The 26,196-nt window shown below is 31.0% G+C and overlaps 3 protein-coding genes and 1 pseudogene across 4 annotated transcripts in view; 3 read left to right on the forward strand and 1 right to left on the reverse strand.

Moving 5' to 3' along the window:
* Positions 1-9,940, forward strand: part of LOC137823903 (protein LURP-one-related 15) — a 48,976-nt gene extending 39,036 nt beyond the window's left edge. The window contains exon 3 of the transcript XR_016514586.1: positions 9,866-9,940. The gene's annotated coding sequence lies outside the window, so the exon portion shown is untranslated. The remainder of the gene's footprint in view (positions 1-9,865) is intronic.
* Positions 9,941-11,996: 2,056 nt separating this feature from the next.
* On the forward strand, positions 11,997-13,114 carry LOC150025389 (protein LURP-one-related 15-like; annotated as a pseudogene). Its single transcript, XR_016514587.1, has 3 exons — positions 11,997-12,292; positions 12,422-12,661; positions 12,780-13,114. The product of XR_016514587.1 is annotated as a protein LURP-one-related 15-like (transcript).
* A 5,567-nt stretch (positions 13,115-18,681) lies between these two features.
* LOC137823905 (protein LURP-one-related 10) lies at positions 18,682-20,317 on the reverse strand. The gene is made up of 3 exons (XM_068629231.2): positions 19,843-20,317; positions 19,135-19,362; positions 18,682-18,930 (listed from the first exon to the last, which is right to left on the reverse strand). Exons 1-3 carry the CDS (start codon positions 20,113-20,115, stop codon positions 18,787-18,789), a joined length of 645 nt encoding a protein of 214 aa, XP_068485332.1. The 5' UTR covers positions 20,116-20,317; the 3' UTR covers positions 18,682-18,786.
* LOC137824523 (uncharacterized) lies at positions 20,114-24,626 on the forward strand. The gene is made up of 4 exons (XM_068630190.2): positions 20,114-20,122; positions 22,257-22,697; positions 22,797-23,289; positions 23,650-24,626. The coding sequence occupies exons 1-4, from the start codon at positions 20,114-20,116 to the stop codon at positions 24,624-24,626; spliced, it is 1,920 nt and encodes a 639-aa protein (XP_068486291.2).
* The last annotated feature ends 1,570 nt before the right edge of the window (positions 24,627-26,196 follow it).

Here is a 26,196-nt window from a genome sequence, read left to right on the forward strand (position 1 = left end):
GATTTCTGTTTTATAAAGACTTTATAATAGTCGTTGTTATGTTTCAATAAAATATGTCAGTTTCCTTTACGTTGGTTGTGTCCACCATTGCCGTCGGCTTGATCGACGCCCTCCTCTTAACGATTTCTTTCCATGACCCCTCACTGTCAGCCATCACTGGTTCATCCACGTCCTTCATTCCTTACATCAAAGACAACATTGAGAGGGAACTTTCTTTCACTGATTTTTTTAATGACTCTCCTTTCCCAGACTCCCTAACCCTCTCTTTTCTGAGACTTTTATTTCTCAAACCCTCTCATTTTGTCACTCACTCACGGTCATTCTTGAATTCACGATCTCATGTTCATTCTTACATTTGCACTCACAATTCTACTTATTATACAATTCGACTTCTAATCAGAATGGGGAACTCCCCTTTTGTGTTCTTCGGTGCTTCAATACCACTTTCGAGTTATTGGTAAGTTTAATAAAAAGAATATAATTTAGGGGTTCGGATTTTTTGTTTAAAATTTGATTTAGGGCTTTGGATTTGTTTAAAAAATTTGTAACAGATAAATATTGTTTTGCAGATCTTTTTTGGTGGTGGAGTTCTTCCATGGTTCTTGTCAAAATAATTTACAACAAATATTCCCAAAATAGGTTTTCTGCGTAATACAAATAAAATATGATATAAATAGAAATAAAGTTAACTAAATCAAATCTGTATCAGATCTCCTGAAATATATCTGTAATATATTTACATGTGATTTTTTGTGTCTTCGAAATGCTTTTTCAGGATGGAAAGTACGTAAGGATGTGCATTTGTGTGAGACTATGGGGACACATAGTATAAGTGTCATCTTTTTGCCCGGATTTGTTTGCTAAACCACAACAGAACTATTTGTTGTGTTGAGTGGCAATTTGTTGATGTTGTGTGTGTGGGAGAGAATGAGTCCTTACATACTATAGGATCTGCAGTTTAAAACAACTTTATATTTTCTTTTAGGTTTAATTGTGAATGCAGCATGTAGAAGATCACCATTTATATTCATTAAACTACATTCATTGGGGAGCTCCAAAATTGTGGTATGGAGTCCCTGGAAAAGATGCCTGCAAATTGGAAAAGGCTATGAGAAAGCATTTACCAGAACTTTTTGAAGAACAACCCGACTTGCTTCATAAGCTGGTGAGTAAAAGTTTTTCTATCACTTGACAAACATCATTTGATATTCTTGTTTGTTTTATATGCTCGAGAGGTGACAAAAGAATTAAAATTATTACGTTCTCATTTGGTGGAGTTCCATGTTTTACATCTCCATTTTACCTACCTGTCCATATTTCTATTATTAAAGAGGTAACTAGTGATGTTGGATGATCTTGTTTATTTCCTTTGACGTATATTTATCTGCTGCTTGTATTTCTAACTTGTTGCAGATCACTCAGCTTTCTCCTTCTATCCTTAAGTCTAAAGGAGTACCAGTTTATAGGTGTGTCCAAAACCCTGGGGACTTTGTTCTGACATTTCCTCTAGCCTACCACTCTGGGTTCAACTGCGGTTTCAATTATGTTGAGGCTGTTAATGTATCTCCTGTTGACTGGCTGTCGCATGGGCATATTTCTAAAATGTTAGTTAACATTTTTTGTATAGGCACTGATAAAATGCAAATTTCTTTCAGAAGGACACCGATTTAAAATAAAATACATATAGATCAATTTTTAATTTGATTATACTTAGAACAAGTATGAGAAAGCATGATATTAATATATATTTCTTTCATCATGTAAACTAATTTAGTAAAAAGTTACATTAAGTACCTTCCTCACTAAAGATTATGAATGTTTTGAAGTATTGTAACAGAAATTATAGTGAGCGTGAGAAACAAGAATAGTAGCTATTATATGTAACCAATTGAAGAAACAAGGTGGGGTAAGGGAATAGGTAGGTGGTGATGTAGCTTGGTAAGTCTAATTTTGACACGTTGCTTACAATATAAATTCCCAGTTTAATTGTTCTAGGGAGACAATATTGATTTCATTTCTATTGATCTCTTCTACTCCTAAGATTATTAAAGTGAATTGATTTCCCCTTCTGACTATTATATTAAATTTAGTATTGATAGTGTTCTAGTTGGATGTCCTCATACTGCCTCATAGAGACTATCATGGTAACTCCCGGAAGGCTTTTTAAAACTTTTATTGTTATAGAATAAACTCTTAGTGCAAATATATTATTATCATTGTTGCTCTTAAAAGTGGGAAAAAAAGTTGAAAGATTTTCTGGTCTTAAAAATATATTACTATCATTAGTTTATGTTCTATACTTATAATTTGGTTAATTTTTTTTTATATTTCTCATAGGTACTTGTATCCGGGAGAGAAGAGATCGATAGTTCTTTCCCCTACAATGGATGCGGTGATAAGGATCTTCAAGCGTGTCTTTGGATTATCTGAAATTGATGGTGAACTTTTGAATAACTATGTGTTGTAATTTTAAACTTGATTAAGGAAGTTTAAACTTTTTATGTGTTTTAATTTATAATTATGTATAAACTTTTGAATAATATTATGTGTGCTTTAATTTTCAATGAAATGAATGAATGATTATAACTTTATACATTATTTTTTTATTATAAAAATATATTATGTTTATGTTAATTGTATAAAACAGATTATAAAAAAGTGGTAGTTAAATTTTCTTTATTAAGAATTAAAATTATGTCAGTTAAAAATGTCACGATTTATGTATATTATTCGACCAAAATCTTCTTCAATGAATGTAAATTGCGACAATTATAACTGACACTACTTACATATAAAAACTATCACTATTTACACTATGTTTAAAGTGGCGGGTGTTGCGACGGGTAGCGTAAAACTGTCACATTAAACTTTGTGGCAGCCAGTTCTATGGCGGTTTGGGAAACCGCCACAAACATATATTGTGGTGGTTATAAACGTCAATTTATACGAAAATAACCGACATAATATACATCTTTTTTTTGTAGTGACACATCAGTGTGCATCCCCATTTCACCCAATCACTCTTATATTTTTCTAGACATTTTTGTACCTTATCCACTCCTTTTTTCAGATAAGATACTCTTACCTCATGATAAGAAGGAGGTTTAAAACTTTTCCCATAGTCTCCAACCGCCTTTAGCATCTAGAAGAAAAGAGGGCTCCTAACAAGATTAAATGGCAATGCATTACCATAAATATAGTTGCAAATTTCTTGAATTACATCTTCTCTATTCTTGTAAGATGCATTGATTGTCATTTGGTGCAAATCACTCTTTCTTAATTCTCTTGTAACTTTTCCACAATCCAAGTTCATCTCCTCTTTCTTTTTTCCTTTATCTTTCAGCAGCTTCAAAAAGATTGCCTTCACCTCATCTGGAACACTGCAACAGGGGATAACGTCTTTCTTTGTTCCATCAAGATGATGCTTCATCCTAGTTATTCCACCCCAACAAGTATGAGAGCAAAACTTACGTTTTACTTGTAGTTTATTTGTTGGAAGACTTTCACAGTACTTCCATGTAATGTCTGACTCCCTTTTTGTTTTACTAATCTTAATAAATGAATATAGTAGCAAAAAACCTCCCCTAAACCTCCCATGTTTGGTCTTCCTCCACAATAAAAAAGGTTTTTTTTGCCTCCGACAGTTGGTTTTGTTCGCTGTCGTCGTCGCGAGTTTTGTCATCGTCGTTGATGTCGTTCGCACCTTCAAGCTCGGTTGTCATTCGCAGTTGTCGTTGTCGTGGCAGTTGTCGTCGCAGTCGTTGTCGCCGTTGCGACTTGGTTGTTGTTGGTCGAAGAAGAACGCAGGGAAGAAGGACAAAGAAGAAGAACGTTTGAAAGGATGCACTGCTTTGCGGGTAAATTAAAATTAGGGTTTTTATAAAATAATTAAAATTAGGATTTTTTAAAAGCAAGTGACGATATATGCGAATCATATCACGATACGTGTGATTCGTATCACGATTCACATGATACAGCTACGATACAAGAGCAAAAACAATTGTTCTTGTGATTCGTATCATAGGCACTCAGAATCATATCGTATCGTATGGTTCGTATCGTGAATCGTACGATACTTACTACCATGATCCCAACTCGTATACAGATAACAAGAGGTCCTCACCTCAATAGAATTAAACTTTTTAAACATTCCTACCATATAAAAAAACTAAATTTAACCCTCTACAACGTTATCCAAAGATAGAGAGAACAACCTAGGATACAGGACCTTAAGGGGGTTACTACTTGCGCACATATCCTTCCATAGTCCGACCTTGTCCCCCTACCCACTCTCCACCGTATAGATTCTTGGAACCATCCACCATCTTGCCCTTCACCACAACTTTTAGATAAATCTCGTCACCACCACGAGTGGTATTTCCTATCTGAATGGTTGTGATCCTATTGCATACCATATTTATACATAAGAACATCTTTCCATCTTCCTTGTTCTCACTTAAGAGCCTCCACTTTCATTCTGCCAATAAAGAGACGTTGAAGATTCTAACATCTTTAATTCTCAACCCTCCTTCCTCTTGGGGTTTGCATAAGTTATCCCAACTCACCCACGGAATAGATTTCTTTTCCTTTCCCCACTTCCATAAGAAGCTTCTATGAATGCTTATGATTCTATCTTATACCGACTTTGGGGCTTTAAAGAATGATAAGTAGAACAAAGGAACTGAAGTGAAAACTGACTTCATAAGGCATATTCTACCTGCCAAAGACAGAAATCTCCCCTTCTAAGAACTTAGCTTCGCGCTAACTTTACTCACAATAGGTTCCCAGAACCTTTTCCTTTTAGGATTACCACCAACTTATAACCCCAAATATTTAAACAGAACCCTCGTAATTGTACAATTTATGGTTTTAGCATACACTTGAAGATAAGAGAACCCTCGTAATTCTCTAATCGCTTGTCTAACAAGCTCTGCCAGGCCTTCCGCAACCACACGAAAAAGGAAGGGTGCTAAGGGGTCCCCCTCTCTCAATCTCATTATCGGTTTAAACTTAGAAGTAGGGCTTCCGTTAACCAACACAAATACCGAAGAAGACTCTAAGCACCCTCTGATCCATGCAATCCACCGCTCTTTAAACCCCAACCTCAAAAGCATAGAAAAACCTAGTTGACCGAATCGTACGCCTTTTCATAGTCTACCTTCAAACACAACCCCCTCCTCCCTTTCCTCCAGACACTACAAGAAAATAACAATTTAGTCACCGAATTTAGCGACCAAGAATAAGTGGTCGCAATTTGCGACCGAAATAGCCATTGAATACCCTTAGTATCAAATTTGTGTCTGAAATAGCGACCAAATGAATTGTTAATGAATTGGTATTAGACATTGTGAGTGATGTTTTTTAATAAAATGAGAGTTGTGACACGTGTAAGTTTTACAACGTGCCACTTGTCCCTCCCATAATCAATTTGAAATTACTATTTTGAATTTAAATTTGAAAATTTTTCTTTTTGATTGTTTTTAGAACTTATCCTTGAAGAGCATTCCATTTGTATTATAGATTGATTCAAAATAAATTAAAATAAAAACAACCAAAGCTATGAGAAAAAAATATGGAAATAAACATCACTAGTTTTATTGAAACTGGTTGCGTATAACTGGAGCTGTACGAAAGGGGCAAAATGTCTTTTTATCTCAATAATTTATTTTAGAAATAAAAGTATACTTGCTTCCAATAAATCACTAAACATAATTTTATGCCATTTTAATTTTTTTTAATCAGGTCAGCTAGCATATTTTTTTATTTTATAAAATTATACTCTTTTTCTTTTATCAGCAAAAAATATAATAAAATAAAGGCATGTGCTGGTTTTTAGTAGCCTGCAGGTTGTTTTTACTGCATAAATGGTTGTGTGAGTCTAGTAGGTGTTCTATGGTGTTCAAGAACCTAAAGCTTCTGTTGTATGGAGTTTTTAACTATTGTATACGGGTTGGAACACCCTGAAGTGTCCCATTTTTAATTTTATTTTTATTTATTCTTTGTTGAAAAAAAAATAATAAAATAAAGGAGGTACTTCAGGATTACCTCAACCCATATACAATAATCCAAAACAACAAAAAAGTTATTAGTTTCTAAACAAATGACCCTATATCCAACCTACATAGATTAAATACATCCACCCTACACAAATTAAAGACTAAAATCAATGCCTGCCAACTCCCAGACTAAACTCCCAGACTAAGTATATAAAATTATACTTAGTAGAACATTTTTTTATTTGAATGTTTTTTAAAAAAATAGTTTAATGTAATGTTGTAAGTTTTATTGTTATGATTTTAGTTGATGTAATTAAATAATCAGATTATTTACGTTGATTAAATATAATTTAGAAAGAAATAAAACAATACCACTAAATTAATGTTCTCAGTTGATTCTGAGGGTGATACTGTGAGTTTTTCTGAAAGTCAATTTCAATATGCATTCCTATCCGTAACTATCTTTCTATCATGTTTGATGAATGTCTTCTTATTTGCTCCCATCATCATTGCCTTGTGATTCTTTTCTCAATCTCTTCATCATGCAGCAAGAGTTGAACTAATTAGATTGGTGTTGTCTAATCGGGCATCTTCCACAAAGGAAAACTTATACGGAAAGGTAATTCTAATAAAGGAAAACTTATACGGAAAGGTAATTCTAATGAATAATCTCATATCAAATTCTTCATATCTACTAACCGTCCACATCATAAAGAAGACCATATTAGAAATGACAGTTATGGAGAAGATTAGTTGTATGTTAAATTATATAATAGATTGATTCTTTTAACTAGTTTTCAATAGTTTTCATTATGTAATACGATTTACTTTTAATTTGTGTACAACTCCTTCTTAAACTATGCATTTGAAGTTCATTCTTATTTAGCTTGATTGAATTTTGAGTATCTATAAGGAGGTTTGACTTTTTTTTATAAAATGGAGATTTGGTGGATATATCTACAAAGTTGTTGTTTAGCGATCGAAACAAAATCGGTCGATGTAATTAAAAAATATATTTAGCCACCGAAATCAAATTTGTCGTTATAGGGGTTTTCATTTAGCCACTGAATTAGCCACCACAAGCTTTTTTAGTTAATTATTTTAATCCATTAGCGACCGAAAATGGTGGTCGCTATCACCTTCTATTTTAGTCACCGATTTAGCCACCGATTTTTTTATAAAAATTTGGTTTCTGAATTTTGGTGACCAAATTTTCTGCAACCAACCGAAATTTCGATTGCTAATTTGGTTCCTAAATTTTGGTGACCAAATGTTCTACGACTGATTTAGCCACCGAAATTTCGGTCGCAAATTTGCGACCAATTTATAATTCGGTCGCTAAATGCTTTGCGTCTAGGGTTTTCGTTTCCATTTTTATTTGGAGACCATTTCGATCGCAAATATGTTTAGCAACTGATTGTAGTGCTTCTAGCGACCGATTATAGTGCTTCTAGTGACCGAATTTGGTGGTCGCTAAAAGGGATTTTCCTTGTATGAGCTCATTAATAACATCATTAGCTACTAGAATACTATCAAGTAACCCTTTGTCCTTTAAGAAAGTCGATTGACAGTCATTTATAACTTCAAGTAAAACTAGCTTGAGGCGACAAGATAAGACCTTTGAGATAATTTTATACAAGTAACCCACCAGAGATATAGGTCTATATTGATCCAGACTCGTAAGGTCCCTTACTTTGGAAACAAGGGTTATGAAAGACGCATTACACCCTTTAGGTATACAATCCATCTCCTGAAAAAGTTGAACAAGAGCTACAACATCATGCTTCAACATTTCCCAACTATTCTTGATAAAATTAAAATTAAAGCCATTTGGGTCAGACTCTTTGACCCCTTACACATCCAAACCGTGTCTTTCACTTCTTCCTCTAACTATAGATAACGTACTTAGGCTAGTCTCCACTGACAGGAATTTGAACTCAACATTCTCAAGTCTAACTCGTTTATACAAGATCCTATTTATACATAAAATAATTGTCAAAATTAACTTTCATAAAAAACATAATAATTTAAGACACATGAATAGTATCTCACATTTAAACTCAAAATGTTAAAAGAGACTCATTCGAATCATGAATAAGGAAGTTATAACTAACTTATAGAAAATAATGTAAAACCCTAAAATACTTTTACTAAAAAAAATTATTAAATGAAAACTAATTTAGTGACTAAAAATAAAATAATTAGTTATTATATTAAATAAATTAAATATTATTTTATAAAAAAAATTATTAATTTAAAATAGTTCTAATTATTAATAATAAATAATTTTTAAATATTAATATTTAATTTTAACTATTAAAATTTTAGTTATTAACTATTAATCTAAATAACTTCATTTTTTATGTTTTTCTCATTCTTTCTTATTACTATGTATACTTAATGACATAATCAACCTAATGTCATAACGATGATTGGTGACGTTATTACCTGGAGTGACTGAAAATACCAAAAGTGTACGTGGTCGAAATGTAGATCACAAAACCAATATCCTCTTAGGTCAAGTCTTTTCCGCGTTTTCTTCTTTTCCACGTCAATAAAATAATTTTGAGAAAATTATAGGAAAATATATATATTTATCTCCAATATTAAATTATAAGATTGAAAAATTAAGAAATTGTTTGAAATCTTAATAAATTACTAGAAAAATCTTTCAAATTGTTTAAAATATACGGATTAATTCCGTATAAGTAAATATTTTAAGTAATTTAAAGTATATGATTAAATTGTTTAAATCGTTTAGAATTATTTTAGTTAAATATGCGCAATTGATGTTTTTTTTGTTATAATTTTATTTATATTTATTTTCTCATTCATGCATACATTGAGTACATTTTATATAATTATTTATATTAAATTTTGAATATCCGATTGAACTGTTTGAAAAAATTGTTTTTCATTTGTTAAAAAACACACATTAAATCTAAGTTTAGTTTTGATGGAAAAAAAAAATTAAACCATTTATTTTATTCTTTCTATATGCATTTTCTTATCATTAAATAAATTTCTATATATAAAAAAAATAGTGTAAAGAGGTACTCAGATCCTTATGTATTGGAGATCTCACATTGACTAGAAATTAGGACATTTTATTGTATATAAGTGAGCGCAAATCTTACCTCATGAGCCGATTTTATGGGATTAAGTTAGACTTAAAATCCATTTCGTAATATAATATTAGAGCCATTTTTCGAGTCTATCCTACTGTAGTTATAGCTTACCAACCCCCAGCCCACAAGGGAACCAGACCCAAACAAAATAACAAAAAGTGAGCCCGCAACTCATTTTTGAGTCCACACCACACCAACAAAGAAGAAAAACTTTTTGCACTTGAATGCCTCATTGCTGGACGCACCTACCAGCAACCCTTTCCTACAATCAAAATTCTCTTGATCCATATAAACAACACATCATACCATATTTTGGCATTTATTACGTGTTATCCTGAAATCAATTCCTGCCTCACACATAAAAATCTGCAGCTACCATGGATGATAGTTAGGATATTTTATCAAAATGTGAAGTTTTTTTTCATATTTACCTAAATAATAGACAAAAGCAGAAAAAATTACAAAAATAGATAATTCTTGGTAAAAATTGTCAATGGTATAGGCAACATCTTGATTGTTTTTAAAAATAATTAATATTTTTTTAAATTAAAACTAATTTTTTAATGACTTCTATTCAATATTTTTATTTATTTTTTAATACATTTATTTTACATAAATACATGTATATTATTACTTTTCACATATTATATAATTTATGATAATTAAATATATTATGATAATTATATATGCATGTTTGTCTCTTTATGTAGATGGAGAATGCTGATAAAAAAAAAAATGTAGATGGAGAATAATGGTGGCTTCAATGTGGTGGTCAATCCCAATGTGTACTATGCATTCATAGTGGCGCTACTTATGATTCTTGGTAAAAATTGTCATATTTACCTAAATAGACAAAAGCAAAAAAAATTAAAAAATAGATAATTCTTGGTAAAAATTGTCAATGGTATAGGCAACATCTTGATTGTTTTTTAAAATAATTAATATTTTTTTTAAAATTAAAACTAATTTTTTTTTTCACAAAAAACAAAGTTACCCAAAATTAAGTTGGATTAAAAATAGGTTGTGTAATAAATGTAAAATATTTAATACTTTTTAAATAATGTTAAAATTAAAAATATTTTTGTTGTTTTTAAAAATTGAAATTATGTTCGGGAGTTCGTTTTTTACCAATTTCTGCTTTGGTTAAGGTAACTTTCCAAAAAAAACAAAAACATGATTTGTTGAGCGAGTCTTCAAAATAGACACCATGTTACGTGTAGGTCATTATTATCTAGAAGATATCACACCCTTATTTAGAAAAATCAACAAGATTCGACTATGTGTTTTGTGGAAAGGTTTAATGTAGAAAATTATGAATATGATGTCCAAGAATTAGCCACCCCCCAACATGGTCGACGACCTCAATCATATACAGTTAGATTAAATTATTGATGGTGTGATTGTGGTCACTTCCAAGCTCTTCAACTTCCCTGTCGTCACGTTATTGCCGTTTGTTCCTCTTGTCATTTACAAATGACGACATTCATTGATCCGGTTTACAACCTCCACACGATTAGAAAGACATATCAAGTTGAATTTCATCTCGTTCGAAACGAGGATTATTGGTCTACTTATACCGGACCAAATTTCATATCTGACCCCCACATGCGACGTAAGAACTTGGGACGACCAATTACAACTAGTTTACATAATGAAATGGATCAACCAATTTAAAACAAGCCAAAAAAAAATGTTCTTACTGTCGCAATGAAGGTAATAACAGAGAAAATTATCCATTTAGACAGTAGAATTATCCTTTGTAATGTTGTTCTCATCAAATATTTAATATCATCTTCTTTTAATAACTTATATTCAATATTTTCATTTATTTTTTAATACATTTATTTTACATAAATACATGTATATTATTACTTTTTACATATTATATAATTTATACTTTCATATATTATATAATCTAAAAATGTATACATAAATCATATCACATTTTTATAAGTATATTTTTAACTTTAACAATATTTAAAAAATAGTAAATATTTTTAATTTATCACACTGTAGGAGATCCCACATCGACTAGATATTAGAGCCTTTCATTGTATATAAGTGGGTGCAATCCTCAACCCTATGAGTCGGTTTTATGGGGTTGAGTTAGGCTTAAAGTTCACTTCGTAATATGGTATCAAAGTCATTTCGAGCCTATCCTAGCAAGTAGTATTTGTTGGGCTTATCAGGCCACCCGCTATCGGACCACCCATAATATATAAAGTTCACTTCGTAATACACACAACTCATTTTTAACCCAATTTATTTAAAATTATTATAAAAAAAGTAATTTTAATTCTTCAACTTTATATATCATTTTCTTAAATAAAACAAAATTAAACTTTAATATTATAATTAAAATAAAAAATTTAACTATATATTTTTATTTTCAAAAATATTAATTGTCATTTCTTTTGAAAAAAAAATCAACTGAACTTGCCAACCGAATTGACAACTTTAATGGAGAGAAATTGTCAATTCATGTCTAATTTTATTTAAACTGAAGTTGTCAATCCAATTAGAAACTTTAATTAAAAAATAAAAAAGTAGGCTGATTAATAAATTTAATTGATGTTGCATACACCATTGGCAACTTTAACCAAGAATTGTCCATTCTTGTAAATTTTTCTACACCATTGACAACTTTAACCAAAAATTGTCCATTCTTGTAAAAAAATGTGCACCATTTTGGTGAAATATCCTTATAGTTACTTTCTTCTGTCGATTATTTAAAATTCTTCTGCAGACTCCAATTTATTGTCTGTGCATACTTAATTGTGTAGGGCATATTTGATTGTTGTGTGTTCTATGTGACCACTTGACTTAGTCGTTTGTAGATACCACACTTGCAATTGGGATTAGTATTGGTAAACCTGAATATTTTGCTTTGTATGTTGCTCTGTGAATTACCATATACAACATATAAATAATAAAGACACTTTGGTTCCATGAAACAGCTTCCTCTCCAATGGCAAAGCAAGTCTCAGTTATCAACTCTTCCTACTGTGCTCCTCACTCTATCCCTCTACAAATTAATACTGAGAAAGGAGCCACTTACAATGAAAACGATGATCGTCTCTTTTATACTAAGATACTTTTTTCACACTTCACAACCGTCGTGTCTTATATGATGATGCAGAAAACCCCATCGTCACTCTATACAATAAGGTTTGGTTGCTCATGCATCTAGCAATACTCATTCTCAAGTTAATTAAATATTCGCCTATCTGCAAAAACAATCTCTAGTTATAAATCTCTAACCTAACCATGCTGTTCTTATTCTTAATTTTTATGCAGATTGTGTCCTTGCATGGGAGATGCAAAGTTTTCAGGGGTGAAAGCACTGATTCATCTAAATTGCTATTTTGGGTTAAGGAAGTCAAGGAATCGTCAAAGATCCCGCCTGGGATTACTAAATTAAACGTGTTCCTTGCCAAAAACCCAGACGAAAACAAAAGTGACTTTAGAGTGATCATTTTTGGAAGTAAAAGGTCGTGCACTGTTTATGCCGGTGAATCTCCTAACATCGTAGCCAAAGTATGAGTACTGAGTCAGTATATCTTTTTATTTATATTAGTAATTCTTTGTTTTTGATAAGTAGTAAAATTTAAATATATTATGATAATTATATATGCATGTTTGTCTCTTTATGTAGATGGAGAATAATGGTGGCTTCAATGTCTTCGTCAATCCCAATGTGGACTATGCATTCATAGTAGCGCTACTTATGATTGTTAATGACATGGATTGTTCTGATGAGTCCAAGAATAATAGTAGAGATTCTGCCATAGGAATAGGAATGATTACAGCTTTATCGATTTGATCATGCGAGTAAATATATTGTATAAGAAAATATAAGTAAATGTGAGGAAATAAATTTGGAGTCCTCCCATAATCTACTTGTATGGATGTCTATTGTATTGTATTGTATGTGACTATTTCTGGATTATCCGTGAATAAATTATTTATGAATTAATATTTTATAATATATATTACGAAGTTATTCATGGATAATTTATGTACAGAATTTTCTTTAGCTAAGTATGAACTTTTTAATAAATAAATTTACGTGTACATGGGACTCAAAACAAATTTCTTAAAAATATTAAAAAAAAATTAATCTATCAAATTTTGTTATTACGTTATGATTATTATTATACTTATTATGATTATTAATATTAATATAATTAATAAAATAAAAATAAAATTAATAACAGTATTTGTATATTTAATATCATTAATATTAGTGGGTAATTACAAGAAACAATTAGACAACATAAATGATTGACAATATGAAACTCTACCTCAATCTAAGTATAATGCAAGGTATAAAGAAGAGGGAGGAATGTACGAGATGGAAGGAGATATAACAAAATAACAAAGAATATGAAGCTCTAGAAGTTTAGAGGAAAAAGAATGAAGAATAAACTTATGCTTAAGTTGTTAAAGGATGAAATAAGGCAGAGACCACAGACGAAAGTTGGAGAGGTTTGGAGTTTCAAGTAAACGTGGAGAATATAAAATGGCTTGAACGAAGTTATGTTTGTAAGTTCCAAAATACGATTACTATGGAAAATCTTAAAGAAGGCTTCATTGTGAATGGTATAAGTTTTATACAGTTGAGATATATGGAGGATAATAAAGTACTCTTATCAAGTGAGAGGAAGAAGGATATCCAACTCAAAGAGAATCATGATTCGTTGTTTACCATATATGAATCAATCACTACATGGAACAAAAATTCAGTGGTAGGTATCAAAAGAGTGTGGATCATATGTTGGGTATTATCGATATCACTCTAAAGAGAGGAATGTTTCAAGAAAATCACAATACAATAGGAACTTTGGTACCGATTGACAAACACTAGTGCAGAAACATAAAACAAATGCGGCTATTTCGAATTTATAAATGCGGCTTTATAGCTGCATTTGATCAACACGCACTTGTAAATCAAGAAATATAAATGCGGCTATATAGCCGCATTTATAAATACCATTTACAAGTGCGGTTATTTGCTTTAACCGCACTTGTATATGCCAAATCATTAAAAAAATTAAAAATTTTAAAACATCGTCAATTTTGTGTGAAGCCAACGTTGATGAAGAGTCACGGGAGCGCCAACAACGGTGGCGGCAATAGAAGCGACGGCGGACAGGGAAGCAGTAACAGAGAAAATCAAAAAATCTACAAGAAACCATGAAGACAATGAAAGAGTACTGAGCAATGTGAGAAACCAAACAATGTAAGAAAAACGAATGTCAGCCAACAAAACAGTGCTTCAAGACCACCAATGCAAGGAAAAAAACATATATAAGAAAAACGAAAAACATTTATGCATATATTTGTGAAGATGAAGAGGAAGAAAGAGAGTTCAAGAAACTTACATTGCACAAATGGAATGCAGATGCAGCAGAAGGAGACGAACTCAGAGTGCGAACGCGAAACGAAGGCAAAGACGAGAAATAAAGTTTGAAATTATGTGTGGCGCGCTTCAAAATTTAGGGTAAAAAAGAATTTACGAATGCGGTTAAAGGTAAAACCGCATTCGTAAATCAAAGAATTTTGATTTACGAATGCGATTATTCAAATAACCACATTCGTAAATCAAAGCGCTTGATTTACGAATGCGGCTATTCAAATAACCGCATTCGTAAATCAAAATAATTTCAAAAATGCCACCGCGTTTTTTACTAAAACGGGTAGCGCAAAAGCCGCACTAAATAAAGCGTATCCTTTTCTTCTTTTTGCACTAGTGAAAGCAATGACACAAAGGTAGGAGTTGGAGTATGCGCGATTGTTTATAACAATTTTGATTCAATCAGAAGCAAACTTAAGAAAACAAATGAAAATAAATGGTAAAGTATACAAGATTCTTATTGAACAAGAAAATGCAAGGTAACGAGGAACATGAGAATGCTACATGTGGGGAAGGGAACACTACACCATTTTTTTACTTTAGACAACTTGAACTTGAACTACGTATGTAATTGTTGTCTAAACATAGAAAAAATAATAATTTTATAAATGTAGTTCAAGAACTATTAAAGATCATATTTATAAAACCGTTGATTATTTATACCACGTTTTTTAAGTGTTGTCTTTAAAATGTGTGGACTAAACAATATAAAAATGATCTAAAAGTGAAAAGGACGACACTTTTACAAATTAGGAATATGAATCACTATATACCACTTTTTTCGGATCATGGATGTTTAAGTCACAATTTTGTGGCATGACCTTTAAAAATAGAATAAACCAAATTAAAGAAGTTTGCCCTTTAATTGTAGGTATTTTAAATCATATATTTCATTAAAGTTACCTTTAATATAGACAATAATTATTAAAACATAGTTACTTTAGCCCACATTTTTTAAATTGTAGATATTTTAAACTACATTTAATGAATCTATTGGTAAAATAAATAAATAAAAAACTATACTTTCGAATTTCAAATATACAATATATTTTGATTTGTTTTCCATTCTCCAACATGTATCCAAATCTAAATGAGAAACTTATGGTTTATAAATTGAAATTCAAATTAAACCCTAATTTTAAAAATAAAATTGAAATTATTATTATATAGTAATTATTATTAATATTATTATTAAGATTCACATTTTTTAAATTGTAGATATTTTAAACTATACTTTCAAATTTCAAATATACAATATATTTTAATTTGTTTTCCATTCTTCAACATGTATTTAAAATGACAAACTTCTGATTTATAAATCGAAATTCAAATTAAACCTTAATTTTAAAAACAAAATTGAAATTATTATTATATGGTAATTATTATTAAGATTCTTCATAATAGTAATATTTTTATTATGTTTTCTTTATTGTTTTTTTATAATTAATAATAATAATAATAATATTATAAATAGAAACAATAATATTAATAATAATAATATTATTATTATTATGAATAACAAGAATAATATTAATAATAATCTTCAAATTATAATAATAACCATAATCCTATTCATAATAATAAAATAAAAATAAGAATAATTATAATTATAATATGATAAAAGAGTTTGTACGATATAATAATTATAAATTTTATGTATAATGATAGAATCTGAATTTAATTTTCTCTATCCAATAAATTGTTAATAAATAATAATAACAATAATAATATATACCGATATATAAAGGAGATTCTTCTCTTTAACTATTCTCAATTCTTTTCATGTTTTATCCTTATATCAATATTTTATTTTATTTCATTATCATTGACATTGCGTCATTTCCTATTTTTTTCTAAAACATTTGGTATACGTGATGGCGGTTTTGAATTAAAAGTGAGATGGAAGAGCGTTTTTTTTTTATATTTCAGTCATTTTCTATTTTTTAAATATTTACTAAATAACTAATTATTTTTATAATTAATTGAAAATTAATTTTTTTTATAAAAAAAAACTAATATACTGTCATTTCGTAAAAAGAAAATTATCAATTTAAACAATTTTAAATATGGAATAGTTTGTCAAACATGGAATAAAATGAGACCTTCTATTAGACTTGGAATAGTTTGTTAGAGGTAGGAAGTTCTTACACGTGAAGTAATATTTTTTTTTTCATATTTCAATTTCTCTTAAAAAATTATAGTTTTTATCTTTTTTTATTATTTGGTTTAGTTGATATCTTTTATTTAATTTTTAATATTAAAAATAAATGTAATATAAAGCAATAAACAACAATTATCCAAACTCAATTGTGACTGTTATGTTTCACTGGCAAAGGATTCAATCGATTGACATGGGGTGAGACAGACATAACTGAAACTGGACTGTTTCTTCTTTCCTGCACCTTCATATCTTCTTCTCTCACCTCCATAAATTTTTAAATTTCCAAAAATACCTCTTTACAATATTTCGGATTACGTAATCCGAAAGTCATTTTTCAAATGTGTAATTAGCTTGCGGATTACATAATCCGGAAGCCATTTTTCAGATCCATGATTACTCTCTGGATTACATAATCCGGAAGTCTTATTTAACTTCCGGATTATGTAATCCGGAAGTCTTTTTTCAAATAAGTTTCCAGATTACATAATCCGAAAACTAATCTATGGGGGTGACACAAGAAGGATAAAAATGTATTTTCAAGTTGTGTATGGAGGTGGCAGAAGAAGATATGGAGGTGCAGGAAGAAACAGTCCTGAAACTGCTCTTCTGATATGGATCAATGGCCACATTGTATATGGACTCAACAGCCGGACCAAGTACAAATCCAGGAGTCTAAACATAACAAAGTGGGCCTGGCCCATCTTTCTCCCTTTGGATTTGGACCCTTATAAACAATTTGTTGACCAACACAAAGCCAATGAAGGCTTTTTTTTCCTGCACCCCTATATTTATGTCCGTATTTTGGATTGACGGTGATTGTCAAGATTAGATTATATAATCTGTAAACAAATTCAAAGAACAAGTATTTTTTGTAATCCAAAACATAATTCAGAATGTTTATTCAGAAGAGAGTTTTGGGTTATCCCAACCGAAATTACTTGTTCTTTGAATTTTGAATTTGATTATTAATTATGTAATCTGCAAGGTTATTATGTATTCGAGGTTAGCTTCTAAGTTAATCTAATATATATATTATGAATTATATAATCTAGTATTCAGTTCTTGTCTTTCAGTTTACATAATTCATAGAAAAATAAAACACAACAGTAAAATGAACATTCAACCACAGTGCAAAAGAACAGTGAAAAAAACTCAAAAACTAACCTCATCAACCACATAATCACAAACACACTGCAACAACTATAAATATGTGCTGATAAAAAAAAAATCAAGAACCACCAAAAATTCCTTCAACCAGAGCAAATGTGAGTTTGGGGATGCAAAGGGGGTGAGAGAAGAGAGAAAAAAATAGTAAGGTGAAAACTGTTTTGGGTTTTCAATTATTTACTGAAAGAAAAAAAAAGTAATTTCATTTTATTATGGAGTTTTTAATTATTTACTGAAAGAAAAAAGAGAGTAATTTCATATCTATTATGGAATGCTCATGGAAGTACAGGAAGAAGCAGCCGCCTATTAAACTAGGTTGAGTGGAGATGAGTCGCAGGGCTGTGAAGGATTTTCCGGAACAAGTTGGAAAGTTTGTTATATTCATATATGGTTCATATCTACCACTTGTGCCAGGAAGAAGAACTTATTCAATAATGATTTTTTCCCCTAAGTATATATTTTAGTTCATTAACATACTTCAATCAAGCTATTTGTCTACATTTAATTATTCTTTTATTTCTTTTTTTTTATTTTCTCGTTGTAGCTATGTTTTCTGTTAATGTTTATAATTTTATCTAAACTTGCCCGAAAATTACACAATTAAGGATTTGTTCGATAAAAGAAAACAAATTTGATGTCTGAAAATTATAATCCCAACAAATTATAACAACCTTTATTAATGGACTAATTTTATGAATGCTACTATATATAGTAGATTGAAAAATATATGAAATTCCTTATTAAAATAGTTTCTCAAATTTATGAATGATATATAAACTCCTTTATATAGATTGAATATATAAGAGGATGGACTACCAAGCTCAATAAGGTAATTTCTTATTTAAGGATTATTTATTGAGAATGATACTTTATAAGAAATCCAAACGAAAAAGTACAAAACAGGCTTTCAGCATTTCTCTATTCTGCTCTTGCATCGTCGTTAATCTCATCAAGAATCACGATTAACGCCACTATGAACGCATAATCGATGTTGGGATAAACCGTGATCATGAAATGGTCTTTTCCAATCAGAATGCTCTGAACTGTGTGCTTCTTATGCATCTGTAATAGCATTCCCACAAAATATTTTCACTTTAATTTTCATATATATTACTGAAGCAACTTTTTAATAAATTGAAAACGACTCTGTTAATTACCAATAAGTATGATTAAATAGTATTGAAAGAAATAATAAAGGTAATTTCAGCTATCATGGAAACGTATTTAAAAAAATGATTTTGGATATTTAATGAGAAAAGGTTTTACCTGTGCGACGATGTTGTTAGATTCACCAGCATAAACAACGCAAGAACGTTCCAACCAACTACCTTTAACCTTAAAGTCACAAATATCTTCTTTGGTGTTATTAGCCAAAAACACATCCAATTTGGTCTTAAACTGAATAAAGGACGATCGCTTCAGAGTAAATATTAGATCTTTGTCGTCTGTGCTTTCACCTCTGAAAGCTTGCCATCGATCATGTGCTGTCATCACCTGCATCAACAACACAACTTTTCACCAATTTTTACAAGATAAACCTCTTTAAACAAGATTGTTATTCTATAATCTCACATATATTAGAGATTAATGATAATTTATATCTATTTTATGAATGACTGAGTCTGAAAACTTGAGATCAGAACAAAGATATATATAATAATTTCACTCTTTTTAATTATTTTTTAATCATATTTAGTATTTAGAATTACACTTTAAATGAGATGTATATCATGAAGGTAAAACTTTTAAATATTAAATAGGATTAAAAAAAATATTAAAGTACCGTGGATTTTTTTTGGATAAAAACTACTTAGATTGAAGAAGAGTAAGGGAACTAATCTCAGAGTGTTTAGTTAATTGAGGTAGGGTATGCTTGAATAACTTTCACCAAGTAAAAATAAAAAATTTAACATAATAATTTAAACGAACATGTGATGTGTTTGGTGGGAGAAGGAGAAAGGAAGAAAGAAAAACCTTGCGGCGTAGGGTGACAAGGGGGTGGCCGGCGGCGTCGATGAGGACGCGGCGGTCACGAAGGCTCATGAGAGAGCCCTTGACTTTGAAGACGACGTTGCCGTTAACGTCGGTGACCACGAAGTTGCCGTCGGAGATGGTCATCACCTTCTTCACCACTGCCAGATCCACCGGGTACGGAGCGCAGAACTGCGGCCCGATCACGGTGGTCGGCAACGCCGGAATCGGGGCGGAGGTGGTGGGCTGCGGCGGATAAGGGTTTGGGTATGCCATGTCTAAGGTTCACACTTAAACAAACTATGTAATTATTGTCTCCAAAACGAAAGTTTTGTTTGCGAATTTTGAATGGATGTGAGTTCTGAAAGTTTCTTATATAGAAGATACTATGATTCATAAGAGGATCTAGGATAAGAATTGGATATGGTGGCATTTTCTTTTCTTAGTGAATTTGATTATTTGCAATTATTTTTCAAACTTGTTAATCATTCAAACGTGTCACATGACATGTACTTTCCACATTGGAGGGATCATAATTTATTACACAAATAATAAATAAAATAAGCTGTCTTTTCTTTTATCAAGAAAATAAAAGTTGTCATTTTCTATATTGAAGTTGTTGGTTATAGATTCTTTTTTAATGTTGACTCTCAGATTTTTATTATTATTACAGCTTGTATATCTAATTAAAAGTTTATCTTGAGTTTGAATCAATGATAGTATGAGTCTTTATAATAACTTTTAATTTGTTATGTTGTAAAAAATAAATTTCATAATAACTATATTTGGAACATCATTTCATTATCAATGATATACAATTTGTATCAATACTATTCTGTTCTGACTAGATTTTTAACCTGTGTATTACACGAAAAAGGAATGAAGATATTAATTATTTATAAAATATTATTTTCTAATTATAAAAAATATATTTATATATTAGTTATTATTTTGTATAGAAAATAAATATTTTAAATTAATTAATTGTACTAATATTTAGAAATTTAATTATCATGTATAATATGAAATACAGTACATAATATAATGAAGAGAAGACGTATAAATAATGAAAAAAAAATAATTCAAACGGTATCATATTCAAAATTCAAAAACAATTATATCATTTATGTAAATCATTCTTTATCTGCTCAATTTATAACAGGCAAAGCTACCAATGAATTATGATATATGATTGAAATATCATCACTAAATTTTATATTATAAAAATAATGTGAAATAGTTGCCATATGTATATAACTTTTCTTAATAGCTGTTAAAAAAAAAGTTAACCTTCAAAAAGGTTGTTTAAGTCTTTTTGCAAAAAAAGGTATTTTGTTCATAATATCTAAGAGTGTTCGGTTCTACACCACAGAAAACGAATAATCTACCCATACGGAAAAAGTCAACTTAAAAACAGAAATATTGTCAATGTTTTATAAAGAGTATTTGTATCACATTTTTAATTAATATGTGAGAAAAAAATATAAAAGCAGAAGAGTTTGGTTTAAAAGAAATACAAAATACGAAAGAAAAGGATAAATAAAAATTAAAAAAAATGTTTTTAAGTTAAATAATTTAGGAAGTGGTTATTTTGTATTTTCTGAAATATTATACGCGTGGAGTGTTAGCGTGTTGCGTTTTGTTATTTTTCTAATTACGCGCATTATTGTCTGTTGCTTAATTGAATATTATATGCGATGCCAATTACGTGTCTGACAAGACAAGAACATAAGAACAATTTTTCATGTGAAAATGCAATTTTATTAAAACAAATATTCAAAACACGAATTACAGTTATGCCATCAAATGGATTTTGTTTCTAATCCATTTTAGATTTCTCACTTTAGTCTTCAGATTTTTATTTTACTGGTAAAGGTTTCTTAATGTCTAATTTGTGTTGTTAATTATACGATATGACGTAAATTTTATTATGCTTCGTGTCGATTATTTTCAATGAATAAAAGTTTATTTATTTATTTCTCGAATATAAGATTATATTGGTCATATTCATCTTTGAAATACATTATTTGTCATAGTTTTGTCGTTTTACAATAACAAAAAGCATAATTTATCGTTTAAAATACATTATTATTTGTGATGATTGACTTTTATCTTTTCAAAATTTTAAACTTATTAAGCTCAAAAGATATATTTGTCATTGTCTGGGTCAATAACCATTTATGTTTTGCAATATAATCAAATATGTCTTCGGAGGCCTTTTTCTTTGACCATTTCCACACTCTTTTGCGAAAATAATATATACATTTCACACTTCTACTTCCTCGTTTCTTCACCTTCTCTTTCCTAGCTACTCAACTATTGATCCAATTTGCCGATAAAAAAAAAAAAACTATTGATCCAATTAATTAATCCCACCATTGAAGAAATTATGTTTATAAATTTTCCATATTTACTAGAAACAGGGTGATCTTAATACAAAGTTTTTTCACTCATCAGTAAAGTGGAGAAGGGCGAGGAACGAGTTACATGAGTTGTTTGTTGATGGAAGGTGGAGCGAGGATAAGGTTGAGATCAAGGACAAGGTTAGGGATTACTTTGAAGATAGGTTTGCCAGAAATGAAGCTTGTACGGTTAGATTGGACAATGTAAGGTTTAATTCTATCTCGCAAGCTGATAACGAGTTGTTGGTCGGTGACTTCTCTGAAGAAGAAATAAGGGATGCGGTTTGGAATTGTGAAAGTTCAAAGAGTCCAGGTCCTGACGGATTTAACTTTGGTTTCTTAAAGGTCTGCTGGGATATTGTAAGGTTGGATGTGGTGTCAGCTGTGAAGGATTTCGCATCTAAAAGTCATTGGCCTAGAGGTTCAAATGCTTCATTCCTCTGTCTCGTCCCGAAAGTATAAAACCCTCAGCAACTCGGCGAGTTCAGACCTATTTCGTTAGTTGGATGCTTGTATAAAATTATCTCAAAAGTGTTGTCTCTACGCTTGAAAAAGGTAATTAGTAAAGTTATTGATTTGAGACAATCAGCTTTTCTTGAAGGTAGGGGTTTGTTGGACAGTGTGTTAGTAGCTAATGAGGTGTTGGAGGAATATAAAAGAAAGAGGAAGAGTTGTGTGTTCTTCAAAGTCGACTATGAGAAGGCGCATGACTCGGTTAGTTGGGAATTCATTTATTATATGCTTGATCGGTTGGGTTTCTGTGCTAAATGGATTAAGTGGATAAAATGTTGCTTAGAATCTGCTTCAGTTTCTGTGTTGGTGAATGGTAGTCCTACTAGGGAATTTACTCCTAGGAAGGGTCTTCGCCAAGGTGATCCACTAGCTCCGTTTCTCTTCCTTTTAGTTGCAGAAGGGTTGGCTGGAGTTTCTAGGATGGCAGAAGAGAAGAATTTGATTGATAGTTTGGAGGTTGGAAGAGCTAAAGTAAAGGTGAATATGTTGCAATATGCTGATGATACTTTATTCTTCTGTGAAGCTAATACCAAAAGTATCTTCAATATTAAGGCGATTTTGCTTTGTTTTGAGCTAGCTTCTGGGCTTTAGGTGAATTTCTTAAAAAGCAAATTAGGCGGGTTGGGGTTGGATTCGAGTTCGCTTCAGCGTTTTGCGGCTATTCTCAATTGTAATGTGATGGTAACTCCATTTGTTTACTTGGGGCTACTGGTAGGAGGGTGTCATAAGCGCAGTGCTTGTTGGAACGGGGTGTTAGAGAAAGTTCAGAATAAACTGTCTAGGTGGAAAGGCAGGTGCCTGTCAATGGCAGGGAGAATTTGTTTAATCAAGTCTGTTATTTCTTCAATCCCGTTATTTTTTATGTCTTTATTTAAACTGCCTTCTGTGGTGGCAGACAAGTTAGTTCGGATCCAAAGGAATTTCCTTTGGGGGTGGGGCTCTGATGGAAGGAAGATCGCTTGGGCTTCTTGGGATAAGGTGTGTGAGCCTCGGGATTCTAGAGGTCTTGGAATCATTGATCTTAGGAAATTTAACTTGGCTTTATTAGGAAAGTGGATTTGGAGACTGGGTACGGATAAAGGAGGTTTGTGGAAAGAGATTCTTGATTCTAAGTATGGTGGTTGGAGAAGTTTGAGAGAAGGCGGTAAGTCTAGTAGGGGCTCTCTCTGGTGGAAAGATTTAAAGGAGGTGTGGGATTCAGAGGGTTGGGGTAGAAGTTTTGAAGATGGGTTTAAGTGGAAAGTGGGGGATGGTAAGGAGATTTCTTTTTGGGAGGACAGTTGGTTGAGCTGTGGTACTTTGAAGGGAGTTTTTCCGAGACTTTTCTCTCTAAGCTCGGCTAAAAACGCAAAAATGGCTGAGCTTGGGTATTGGTATAATGGTGAATGGGTGTGGAATTTGGACTGGCGTAGATCCTTTTTCGACTGGGAGAAGTCTTTGGTTGAACAGCTGTTTCATAGTTTGCAAGAGGTGAAGTTGGTTTTTGGGGAGGCGGACAGTTGGGTCTGGAAGATTGGGGAGAGTCAAACTTTCTCAGTCAACTCTGCCTATGTTCAGGTAAGGCGGGTTAGAGGAGGGGAGTATTCTCCTGTGTATAGTAAGTTGTGGAGGTGCAAAGCCTTGCCATCTGCTTTGTTCACTGCTTGGAGGGTGTTGGAGAATAGGATTGCCTCTAGGGTTAACTTGGTAAGGCGCGGAGTGGCGGTAGAAAATCTCTTGTGTTGTTTGTGTGGGGAGGAGGAGGAGTCATCTTGTCACTTGTTCTTTGTTTGCAGGTTTGCTTGGCGCGTCTGGTGTTTGTGCTTTAAGTGGCTTGGTGTGTCGTCTGTAATTCACAAGGATCCTAAGTCAAATTTTCACAATTCTGGATGAGTCATGCTTCTGTTTCGGATAACGAAGTTTGGGGTACAATTTGGGTTGGCATTGTGAGCGAAATCTGGAAACATAGGAACTCGGTCATCTTCAATAGAGGTGTGGCAGATGTGTCTGAAGTGTTCGCTTCGGTGCAAGTAAAGGTATGGTCTTGGATTTATGCAAAGTCTCGTTCTGCTTATTTCCCTTATTCTAGTTGGGTTTTAAATCTTTTGGCTTGTATGAGGTTGATTCATTAACATTGGTTAGTGTTGGTATGGTTATCCCTTTGCTAATTTGGTAGGCGTTCTAATAGGAGACTGATGTCAAGTATTTCTGTATAAGGGTTGGACCACCCCTGAAGTGGTCCCTATTTATTTATTTATTTTATTGCTGATAAAAAAAAAACTAAGATAAACTAGATCATGAAATTATTTAACAAGGATAATTGTACTGTGTGAAAAGCAAGAGGCCATACCCTATAATAAAGGTCTTAACAATTGATTAATTAGTTGTATTTTATTTAGATAAACTATATGTATGACAATGATTCAATGTGTGTTTTGAATTTTAAATAAAAAATTAAATTAAAATTAAACTCAATTGAAATTGAAGAAAAACTTATAATAGTTTTAAGTTATCATAGTTTAGAGTAAATTTTGTTTTTAACTAGATTTGAAAGAGAAATCCAAACACACTTTTCATAGTTAATTCTATTTTAGTAAATAAACTTATGTTTAACTTAATTTAAAAAAATGGGGTAGGAAAAAGAATCTTAATTGAGAAAAATTATGTATGGAAGAGATTTGTGTGTACAGCAAATTTGCAAAAGTTTGATACTTAGTGTGGAAGTCCACATCATGTATATGAACATGTTGATCAACGAGAACCGAATATCAAGATGTTTATGTCTAGTTTGATTTCGATCAGGACAATTAATAATAACAATGTTAGTTATAACATTAATAGTAATGTTTAATAGTAATATTTAATATTTTGTTTTTACTAAAAATGTATTTTATATTTTTTACTAATTAAATGATATATTATATGAGACTAAAATTGTTAATTTTGAAAAACTAAATAACCAAATAATGTAGTATTAGAATTTGAATGAATTAATTGACAAATATGTAAAAAGAAGAGTGAATTTAAGTTTTTTCTTATTATTTAGTAAAATATCATATATATGCTCTTACCAAATCTTATCCAAACTAGGGGACGAATATTTGGTAAAAAACTTAAAAGTCAAATTCTGAGACACCAGGCTAAAATAATCTTGTAATATTTAATTTTCTTATTTTCAGTTCTCATAAAGACATTGTAAAACTATATTTGGAACGAGAAAAAAAAAGAAAAAAAAAAGAATGGAATAGGAAAAAGACAGAATATGCTCTGATTATGATTTCTTATAAAGTTGAGGAAAAAGAAAAAATATAAGTGGGAATCACCAATTTTATAATCTTTCAATATAGAAAGAAAGATAAAGAGAAGATAATAACATATGATACTACAACATACTAGTTTTATTTTTGTAATATTTTTTATGGAACATACATTCTACTAAAATAGATGAGTTGTCTAAATACTA

This window comes from Phaseolus vulgaris, chromosome 8, assembly GCF_051622355.1.
Source record: "Phaseolus vulgaris cultivar YP4 chromosome 8, ASM5162235v1, whole genome shotgun sequence".
NCBI lineage: Eukaryota > Viridiplantae > Streptophyta > Magnoliopsida > Fabales > Fabaceae > Phaseolus > Phaseolus vulgaris.